Source organism: Panthera tigris, chromosome E1 (assembly GCF_018350195.1).
Source record: "Panthera tigris isolate Pti1 chromosome E1, P.tigris_Pti1_mat1.1, whole genome shotgun sequence".
NCBI lineage: Eukaryota > Metazoa > Chordata > Mammalia > Carnivora > Felidae > Panthera > Panthera tigris.
The window spans coordinates 11,432,435-11,443,324 of NC_056673.1; the positions used below are offsets into that span (position 1 = coordinate 11,432,435).

The window sequence follows — 10,890 nt, forward strand, 5'->3', positions numbered from 1 at the left end:
GTAGGAGTGTGCTACGGCCCAAGCCCACGCATGGAGGGGTGCCGTAATCCGGTCCGGCAGACCCCCGGACACAGCAAGCCCAGAGTCACAAACAGCACTGGCTGTGGCCGAGCCGGTGGCACCGCTGCCCCCCACCTGCCGCCCCCTAAGTGGAGCCAAGTGAGGGTCAGCGCACGGCAGACAGCTCACCCAGCGCCCACGTCAACATCTGCCACTTCTGGCACCCGACACGCCGCTTTCTCTTTGGACCCTGAAGATGGGCGGGCGCGTCTCACCGTTGGCTCAGCCAAGCCAGACCTGTATGCGCCGGCCTTTATTGGAGGGTGGTCCTGTGCCAACTTTCTCTTATTTTTTTTTACTTCGCGTCTTCTTCCCTTTCTGTCTCCCTCCCCCAACACACTCCTCTTCAGACCCTTGGATTAGCCTTCAGCCTTGAATCATTGCCCAAGAAGGTGCTCTAACCGTGGCATGTCAGAGGCCACAGTCTCTTAGGGATCAGCTGGGCCAGGCTTCATCTGACGGATGAGAACACTGAGGCCTCCCAGGGGCTTGGTGACGTGCCCAAAGCCACGGGGCAGTGACAGAGTCCAGTGCCCTCTTCGCTGGCCAAGGCCTCTCCCTTCCCTTCCATCGGCATGGACGAGGGAACTTCCTCGTCCCTCCCAGTTTCTGTAGTTCCTGTTCGGAGAGCAGTGTGCACGTTTAGTCTGTGTCTGGTGGCATCCACATTATTAGAAGAAACTTTACCCCAGTGCTACGCTCAAGGCATTGATTTACCAGGGTAGGAGGTGTATATGGGTAAGTTACTGTGTGCAACCACAAGCAGGTCAACCCTTGCCCTGTGTTGTATAAGCTTTACCGTTAGCTCTCCCCCCTAGTTCCACGGAGATTCTGGCCCTGAGGCCAAGTGCCTTTCATACTGGAAGGAGTCAATTCCGATCGTCATGATATTCCTGGCTTCTGAATTAGAAAACAGAAACCCTGACCCGGAAGTTAAGGGGCTCGGAGTCCTGTGGGGTGAAAACTAAATAGAACCTAGCCATCACGCCACTTCTCTGATGGGGAGACTGAGGCCAAGAACTGCCCAAGCCCCCCTCTCCCTGCTCTGCCTCTTTACCCAAAGTCCTGAGGCTTCTTAGGACAGCAGAGACTCCAGGGCTCCTGAGTGAAGAAAGAAGCAAGTCCAGAAAAAAGTGATATGCTCCAGGGATCTGACTAGCCCAGCCCAGCCGACCCATCGCCCAGTGCTCTGTCATCAGCCTGGCTCCTGGGGCTTTGCCTGGAGGATGCCCTTCCATAAACACACTACTTATTTGGAGAAATCTGAAAGGGGGAAGAAAAGCGTTCCCATGATCCAGCTTTTGGGAAATTTTTGTTTTTGAAGGGGTGAGGAGTTTCTCAGATGTCAGTGTTTGTTTTCTGAGCGTGCTGGCTTTCAAGATTAATCCTCAAAGAAGAAAACTGGAGCGTGATACCCAGCCTCGAGGGACTTATTTTTGAGCAGTAACAAAAATATTGTAAAGCCGTATCTGAAGGTTTAAGACCCATGACCCCTTAGTGGCTGTTTTTCAAGTTTCTGCAGCACATTGGAAAGCTCTACCCATCAAACCTCCATTTCTCCTCGATAGACTGAAGCTGGGTGGGTATAAGAAAGCCCAGCACACACTCCCAACAACTGCGGTTGGCCATGTTTTCTCTTTGGAGACGCCGCTAACTTTCCAAGCTTTTGTTTCTGGGAACTTGGCGTGGCGCGCATCCTCCCAGAGGCCAGGCGTTCTGACTTAAAAGCATCAAGATAATGAAAATTGGCATCTTTTGTCACAGGAACATGTCAAGACAGAAGTCCTGCCAGCAAGCGTAAAATTAGCAGATTGCACTCCGCGCGCCTTTACTGCTTTCTTTTCGATGGAGGAGTTGGGTGCTGCCTTGGGTGCTGTTAGCACATCCACGCTGGGCATCTGTGCCCTCTGGAATGAGAGTCATGTGCTCCTTGTCCCTAGGAGTCATTTCAGGGTGATTTGAACTCCTTGACATTTTTTTTATTCCAACACGAGATTCCCAGTAAGTCAAAGAGATAAAAGGACAGCATAGACAGAGTCTTCCTAATCTGATCAAGGGGTGGGCTTGAACCTTTATGAAAACGCGTGTGGGGTGCCCACGCTGGGTCTGTAGTGCGGCACGATACACGTGAAGGCGCTCCAGGTTACCAGAGCGAAGGGGCTGCCAGCCTCGCCAAGTGCGTGTGTGCACGGGACACCTGCTCGGCACACTCGGGCCGCCCTAGGGGCCCTTGCTCTACCTCACGCCCCAAACTCTGCCAGCAGCAGGTTTCCGTCTCTAAGGAGCGGCTTGTCCCGTCAGGGCAGGGCTGGGAATAGGAAATCTTTGTTCTTTTCCTTTGTTAAGCTCATGTTATTTTTCAGATTTGGCAAACACCAAGGCAGTCTTCCCGGTGCTTATTTTAACTGTATTCTTACCCTAGACTGTGACGCTGGGGGGAAACCAGCTATAGACACAGTGCTAGAGAATTTTCTAGAAATAGTGGACTTGTGAGCCGCTATTGCATTCTAGCCAAACGGATGTTTCAGAATCACCGCCCCGGAGGCCTTCCACAGGTGGGCCAGGCATGGAGACTGCTCAGGCACCCGTGAGGCATGTCTTTGTTTTCTCGGGACCCAGTCACCCCCACCCCGGCTACCGCTCCCTGGTTCTCAGTTGAGCTTTTCTTTGGCTCCTGAAGCGCAGCCAGCCATTGAGAGCTGGGGAGGCAGGGTGAGACTAAAGGAGCCGCTGCATTCAGGACTGCTTCGTGATTCTCCCCTGAAGAGACACAAAGACCGCTAAAGCCCCAACGTCGCTTTGGTCCTCAAAGCCCCAGCTTTGCCCGCTTGTGTTGGTGGTGAGATGTGCCCGCCCGCTGTCAGCCAGGCCGCACCCAGGCCCCGGTGCTCCCCTCCTCCCACTCAGAGACGCACTGGGACACATTCCGAAATACTTTCAGCGCCCGCCTGGCCACCTGCACCCCCTGCTCCGGGCAGACTGCCACCTGGGATCCCCAGGGGCATCAGGGGCTTCCTGGTGTCTCCTCCAGTCACTCCCAGGGGCTGGGCTCGATGGCGGGTAGGCAGGACTCTTCCAAGGGTCCTAACCTGATGAGTTTGAAACCAGCCTGTGGGACCAGCGCATTCCTGAGATGAGAAGGTGCTTTGCAGCCCTGGGCTGAGAGTAGTCAAAAAGTTATCCATTTCAAGAATGCGTACTGCTGCCCTCCCTCCTCCTCTCCCCCCCCCTGCCCCCCCCCCCCCCCAGCGCCCGCCGGTCAGCCCTGCTTCTTAGAACTGGCCACCTCATTGCTTCCCTCACCTGCCATTTCATGTGTGGCTGCCTTGTGTTGCCCGCGCCTGCTGTGCCAACGTGTTTTTTTGCTCTGTGTACGTTTTGGTTTCGTTCCGGGGTTGCTTTTGATGATTTATTTTGTTCGGTGTTCTGTCTCCCCTCGCCTGGCTGTGGGGCTGCCTGACCCGCTGCTTGCCGCCTCCATAGATCCCCGTTGCGCAGCCCTCTGTCATGGACGACATTGAGGTGTGGCTCAGGACGGACCTGGTGAGACTCGACTTTTCTCTTCTGTGTGTGGGGCGTGGCAAGGCAGAGGTGCTTCTGAAGACAGGCCCGGGGCCAGGGGCTGCTCCCCACTGGGGTGGCAGAGGAGGAAAGCCCACTGGGCCCAGAGCACCTGCTCCGGGCGCAGCCCCGGGGCCTCGGCAGGCAGGGCTCTGGCTGGCTCCGAAACCACACACACTTGCCTCCAGTTACTTTTCTGTATCTAGTGTGTGTGTGCTTGGGTTCTTTTGCTTTGGGGTTTTGTTTGGGTTTGGGGGGGATTTTGTGGGTTTTATTTTTATTTTTTCTTTTTCACTGTAAATGATATACAGAGATGAGCCAGGTGTTTTTTTGTTTTTTTGTGGGGTTTTTTTGGTTGGTGTTTTTGCTTTTGTTTTTGTTCTCGTTTTTTTTATTTTTTACTTGTCACCCCACTTCCCCGGTATGTTCTGGTGTCTTGGATTTAAAAGAACCCTTACCCTCGAGACTGTTGTCTCTACCCGCAGGGCTAGGACAGGAAGGTGAGAACATCACGCAGCTGCAGATGGCAGCAGGTCCCAAGAAAGGGAGGGCTGCAGGGGCTGGTCCCTCCTGCTGCTGCTTACAAAGCACTTTCCCTCTCAGGCGGCTGCAGGGGAGGCAGAGTGGGGGTTGCTGGCCAGGGGGGCTGACAAAGAAATGCACTCTGGGAGGGGAAGTGGCTTGCCCAAGGTCATGGGCTGGGCAGATTCTCCCTGAGTCCTAGAGCCTCCTCATCTCTTGTTCCTAGCTGCCACCTCTTCAGGGGACCTTGTCCCCAGAGCAGAGCATCTTTAACCACAGGATTGGCCTGGCTGGCAGTGGGTTGCCGACTTGGCCCCCTTCTGTACTAGGGTAGGGCCTCCCACTGCTCCGGGCCACCTCCCCACAAGGCCAGGCTTTCTGAAGACACTCATTGCCCAGCGAGGCAGGCACCCAGGTGCCATGCCAGGGGAGGAAGAAAACACCCCATTATATTTTTCCCAAGGGAATGCCTGGAAAAGAACTAGCTCTTGTCACAGAGACAAAGCAGGAAGGAGCAAGGCCCTCACCTCATGGGGCAGGGGGGGCGGGGAGCCCAAGGTTCAGAAAGGGGGAGGGACCTGTCTGACAAGGCTGAGCAGATCAGTGGCAGGGCCAGGAAGGAAGCCACGTCTCCTGCTGAGCCCAAGGCCCTGTCCGCTTCCCCATCCAGCTCCCTTCCCTATCACTGTGCAGTAAGTTCCCAGTGACCACTGTGTTCTCCAAACAGAAATCAAGTCCTATCCACTGTCATCGTTAAGAGCTCTCTGAGCTCCCATGGCTTCTCAGGAACCGGCAGCAGGTGGCGGAATCTGGGCCACAGGAGGCCGTGGGACATGGCTTCTGGCTGGACAGCGCTTTACTGCCAAATACTGCTTGGTATCCGGCCCTGTGCCATGGACTTCATGGCTCTGTCCCTTCCAGGCCTCATGCAGTTCCCAGCTGTTGGCATGGACAGCGGGTTCCCAGAGTCCTGTGGCTGCTGAGTGAAGGAGCACCTGAGGGGGCCCTGGGCACGTGCGCAGCTCAGCCTCCTCCTTGGGGCCCTGCTCTGGGAGTGTCACTGGGTGGCCAGAGGCCTGCTGTGGTCCTGCCCGTAGCCTTAAACCCAGAGAACCGGCCTGCGCCTTTTTTTGGATTTTTCTTTCTGGTTCTTCTGGAGGATCAAAGCCTAGAACTACGGAGTTTGGGGTGGTTTTATTTTTGCTTTCTAGAAAACAAAAGTTTCCGTGTCTTCAGTAAGACAAGCAGTATTTTACTATCGCAGAGCTCTGGGCACAGGGAATGGGGGTTTGGCCCAGGCTGGGCCCTAATACTGCTCTCTCTGCTCCTCCCACAGAAGGGCGACGACCTGGAAGAGGGTGTCACAAGTGAAGGTACGACTGGGCCAGCACCTTGACAGCTCCCCACCTTCTGTTGGCTACCCCTGCCCCAGACTCTTGAGGTGCATAGGGGCCGGCACCCCACTGTCTTGGAGCCTCCACTGCCAGCGTATCTCCGGTGCCCATCCTTGCTTGGCCTGGCCTCCTGGGCCAGGGGCTTCTCTGCTCTGTCCCAGCCAGGCCCCGTGCTGATGAGGGAAGTGTCAGAACATGTGACTTTAAGAAGGTCACAGAGCTAGTGAGTAGTAGGTCCCGATTGCCATCCCAGGTCAGCGTGACCCCCAGATCTGCAAGCCTAATCAGTTTGTCCCTACCCCCGAATTCTTAATCTAGCAGAGAGACAAGACATGCTGTGCAGTCCACAGGGCTGCCTAGGGAACTCATCGGGCCTGGCGTTCTGGGACCCCACTTCTGGGGGGCCAGTGGATGACGGGTCGGGTAGGGAAGTTCCCATCAAGGTCCTCCAACCCCCCCCATCTCGCCCTCTCCTTTTCTCCCCTGCTCCTCCTGTCTCCCCCACTCCCTGCCACTCTCCCCTCTGCACTGCCTCCTCCCTGCTTTGCCAGACCATCTGGTCAGACTCCCTCCACTGGCAGAACCTTGCTTGGAGGATGAGCATAGGGTAGGGGGATGTTCTCTGCCAAGTTTAAGTGGGGACTTGCCCCTCCAACTTTCCCTGCCCTGCCTCCAGTGCTGATCTGGTGCATGGAAAAGCCCCAATTGAGAGGGGTGGGGCTGGAATCGTACCTGCCCCTTCCCCCTGTACCATCTGCGGGTAGCCAGGCTTCCTGCTTGCCCTGGAGGCGGCAGAGGGGGAAATCAAGCCCGGGTGTCTGGGCAGCAGACGGGGCCCAGAAGCACCCCTGGCTCTGGCTGGCTGCTCCCCTGCCGCTCCCTGCCTCCCTCCTTCCCTGGCAGGCAGCCCAGGCTAGTGTGCTGAGGGTGGGGACAGTGAATGGGGCTCCGAGGGGAGCAGGTGAGATGTGGCGGTTAGAGCCTCACTGTGGGCCTAGCCTCCTACCAACGCTGCCCCTTGCCCTGGTTTTGTATTGCAGAATTCGATAAATTCCTCGAAGAAAGAGCCAAAGCTGCTGAAATGGTTCCCAACCTCCCCTCGCCCCCAGGGGAGGCCCCGGCCCCGGCCCCAGCCTCAAACCCCTCCGGTCGGAAGAAGCCTGAGCGGTCAGAGGATGCCCTCTTCGCCCTGTGAGCTGTTCTGCGGTTCGGCTCCCCAGATGGCAGGTCACTCCTTGTTCCCCCGGTCCACACTAGGCACTGGCCATTCCTCCCGTCCCCAGTCCTCACTCGGTCCTGTGCTGCTGTGTCTCCATGGAAACGCCACTGTGTTTGCTCCCAGGCCTCCCACTAGTCAGGACCAGCTTTAGCCACCTTCTTCTCTCTGGGTGGTGGGACAGCATCAAAGCAGCCAGAGGCTCTCTTCCCCTGCCCCCGCCCCTCTGGCCCACAGGCTCCCTCTACCCATGTGTCCTCCCCAGAAGAACAGGCAGTGGGACCCAGACCCAGGCAGGGCAGTCCCCGTGGGACCATTTCCTGAGGAGACACCTGGACTGCCTTTCCTCCGGTTTCTGCCCACAGAGAAGGGGCTCCGACCCCAGCCCCTTCCCCCCCCCCCCGTGCCCTGCCCCTACCTGACTCAGTGGGTCTCCTTGGACCGGCCTACGCTCCCGTGCCCCTGTTCCAGAAAGGGCTTGTCTGCACCTGTGGGCTTGGTCTCCCTCCCTGGAATGCTGCTCCCTGACGCGCGTCCCCCTGTGGCACTTGGCGTGCTCGGCACTTTAGAAGGCTCTGCGGGTGCCCTTGTGTGAGGCTTCTCGCCCTCTTGACCCTCTCTCCATCACTCAGCTGCTAACCCGGGCCCACGCCAGGCTGGCTTAGCAGCTGAGCCTGGGAGCGAGGGGTCCCCGATGCACCCAGGGAGAGGGAGAGCCAAAGGCAGTTGCAAAGACGGCACGCGACCCATGGATGATGGTCACGAGGCACACGGGTTAGCTCTTACAGAGATACACAACTGTAAACCAAACTGCCCCACGTCCCCATCTGTGGAGGGGCCCGCATGGGGAGGAATTGCTCTGGCTGCTTGGGAAAGCTTGGTGGGCTTGTGAGCACACCTGGTCTGTGGCAGCCTCTGTGCCACTACCTCCAGGGTCCAGGAGCAGATGGCTCTGCACCATATTTGGAGATCCAGTGACCAAGGGGCTGGAGTGACCTTAGGGTCCCTGCACTGCTCCTTGGTGTGGTCTCTGCTTCCTCCACAGAACGTCCTGACAGCCTGCCCTCTCCCTGCCCCCAACCCCCCTTGCTGCTGATTTGTACCCTCTCTCCAAAGCAACCTAGAAGACTAACAGCCTGGGGCTCAGAGCTAGGGGTTGAGGACACCTGCTCCCGTCACGGGGTGTCTCCTGGCCGTGGGCAGGACGCTCAGGCTCGGTGCGGTCCAGGGTGCAGCCCGCCCCGCCCCTGTGCCGCGGTTGGCCAGGAAAAGAAAAATGCTGCGGCAGCTGCTCTGAGCCAGCCCGTGAGTCCCCGGGGCCCGGGTCAGTGTTCCGGAAGGCGCTGCCCAGGTATTGGGGCCAGACGTGTTCCCGAGCCGTGGCGTGGCCAGCCCTTCCCACCTGGCAGCCGGAGTGGGGTCAAGAGGCCGGGCTGGGCGCAGGCCAACATCAGTGCCTCAGGCTCTGGAAGACGCATTTAGGCCACGGCCCAGCACCTCTGGTGGAGAGCGAGGCGCTGCCTAGCCCAGAACCCTGTGCCCTGGTCCGGGGTCTGGCTGGGGGCCCTCCTGGCAGGACCAGCCGGGGGTGTCACACTCCCGATTCCTCAGAGGACGTGCAGGAAACTCCCCCTCAGAGATCAGAGCTCAGCCAGCCTGACTCCAGCCCTGCCCTCCCTGGCAGCCAGTGCCACACCTCTACTGTCCCCCACCCCGACCCCACCCCTCGGTCCTCTCCTCCTCTCGTCAACATTGCTCACAGGCAGAGCCCCCTGAGGTCTGCCTATTTGGACGTTAGGAAGTCTTAAGTCAGCTGGCTTGACGTGAGCTGCCGAGAAGGTGGCTGGGATGGTCCGATTACACCTAGCCACCCAGCTAGTACCCCCCAGCGGCCTGGAGCGCTGGTCTCTGTGAGGGTCAGGGGCCCGTCCCTCCGCGGCCGAGCCCGGCAGCCTCTGAGGGAAGAGCCAGCGTCCCCGCCTTGTGGAAGGAGAAGTCCCCCCAAGAGCAGGAGCCTGAAGGGCCCAAGGGGAGAGGAGGCTCCTGGCAGAGTCAAGCCGAGGCCTGTGTCTGTCTGGGGGAAAACCCAGCACAGCTGCTCTTAGTACCCACGGTCCAGAGCTGCCCCCCAACTCCAGGCAGGGCTTGCAGAGTCCTGGCTGCCCCTGGGTGGCAGATGGTGATGGAGCCTGTGGGCTGGCAGGAAGGCACTGGCTCACACAGGGGAGAGCCCCCTGCCTTCCCGGCCTGCGGCTGCCCTTCCTGTTGACAAGTCCCGTCCAGAGGCAGCCTGCCCCTACCTGGAAGCTGAGGTGACACATGCGTGCGGCCCGCGCAAAAACCCAAGCAGGGGCCCAGGTGGCCTTGAGGGGGTGCTGCTCAGCCCTTTCTGTCCTGCGGCCCGCAGGCACCCCAGGCCACTCAACCACTGGTTCCCTTCCATGTGGGGAGCACGGCTCCCAGGCTCCCTGCTTGGGGAAGGGAGCCGCGCTCCGGCAGGAAAGCTGGCCAGTGCCTACCCCCCGGGAGAGTGAGACCCTCACGAGCCACCAGCCGCTCCACAAGTGTTAGAAATCACAGATACAGTATGTACTTAATTACACTAAATTATTGCTGGGATTCCTTATAAGCACTAATTATACCTGATTATAGGTTAAAATATTTATTTTGTCAAAATATTTTCTTGGGAATGTGTTTAACCTTTTCTGTGTTCATTGTGTGCTGAGATGAGAAAACTAACCATTTCTTCCTGCCTACTTTTGTGGCCAGTGGGCAGCTGACCCAGGGCACACTAGTGGGCTTTGGGCCAGCCTGGCCCAGAGCAGTCCCTGCCTGGGAGCCCCCCTCCCAGGGACTGAGCAGGCCGACTGGGGCCAGGCCGAGAGGTGACCCGCCTGCTTATCAGCCGGGACAAGGGGTTTCTGAGCTGAAAGGGCTTGATGCTGGCTGGGGCCGGAGGGAAGGGTGACTTCGTCTGTGGTCCGTCCTGTCTTTCTGTTTTGTCAGCCCCATCGGTGTGAGCGACTGGGCCATCTGCCTTGGCTCACTGCCCTTCCCTTCCTCCCCCTGGGGTCCAGAGCAAGGGGGCCTGGGGAGGTGTGGGGCCCTCACTGTCACTCAGGGCCTCCCACAGGGAGAGTGGTGGCAGCAGGCACCTGGACCCCTCCGGCTTCATGGGGCAGACAGCTGCTCAGCCTCCTACACTCTTGTCCCTCCTCTTCCTTCCTGCCGCCCACCCCCACTTTGTCTCCACGTCTGCTACACACGTTTCTAACTCAGTCTGACCCAGCCTTCTGGATGGTTTGTGGAGGACTGTGGGCTAGCAGGGGAAAAGCACCATGCAGGAGTGCCGTGTTCTCTGCCTGCCCCAGCCGGCCCACCACGAGTCTGTCCTCCATGTGCCGTAGGGACTCTGGGCCCCTCTGCTCGTCCACCCCCATGGGGAACAGCCAGCTTCACCACCATGGCTGAGTGTGCGTGCCCCCAGAAGATGCCCCCCTGTGGTACCCGCCTCTCCCAGTGCCCGTCTCCGGCCCTTCCTGTCTGCGGGGGTCCAAGCCAGGCTGCCCCTGCGGCCACCAGCTGTCAGCCTTGAAGTTCTACTCCTCCTCTCGTGTCTGAAATCTCCAGGCTCCCCTGGAGAAAGGGGGATGGATATTTATTTTCTAAAGTTTGCACTTAATTTGTGAGGGTCTCAGGATTGGGGGGGGGGGCTGTTGAAAGAGAGACGTGTTGAGTTCGTTGTCCAGTCCTGGAAGTCTGATGTTCTGTTCACTGTTGTGCGTTTCTGTGGGCAGAGCCGGTTCTGGAGGGCGGGTCAGTGCACTCGAGGCTCAGCGCGTCCATCCACCCACTGGCTCTCCTTCCAGATACTGTCTCTCTAGTTTGGGTTCTTGCATGTAAAATACACCACAATAAATAAATGAACAAACCGTTCCTCTGTGATCTCTGTGGAGTCAGCTGTGACTGTCTAAAGGACCTGCCAGTTCTGGGCACCTGCTTTTTTTTTTTTTTTTTTTTTTTAAGTGTTAATTATTTTTGAGAGGAGGCAGGGAGGGAGAGCGGGAGGAACAGAGAGGAAAAGAGAGAATCCCAAGCAGTCTCCGCACTGTCAGTGCAAAGCCCGATACGGGGCTT

At 58.2% G+C, this 10,890-nt stretch overlaps 1 protein-coding gene across 5 annotated transcripts in view; it reads left to right on the forward strand.

Annotated features, from left to right (window-relative positions):
* Nucleotides 1-10,685, forward strand: part of TOM1L2 (target of myb1 like 2 membrane trafficking protein) — a 121,171-nt gene extending 110,486 nt beyond the window's left edge. For 4 of the 5 annotated variants that reach the window (XM_042967355.1, XM_042967356.1, XM_042967358.1 and 1 more), the window contains 3 exons: nt 3,544-3,603; nt 5,480-5,516; nt 6,578-10,685. In XM_042967355.1, coding sequence (XP_042823289.1) covers nt 3,544-3,603; nt 5,480-5,516; nt 6,578-6,732 — 252 coding nt within the window. In that variant the 3' untranslated portion in view covers nt 6,733-10,685. The remainder of the gene's footprint in view (nt 1-3,543; nt 3,604-5,479; nt 5,517-6,577) is intronic. The other variant, XM_042967359.1, reaches the window with a different exon arrangement.
* Nucleotides 10,686-10,890: the final 205 nt, after the last annotated feature.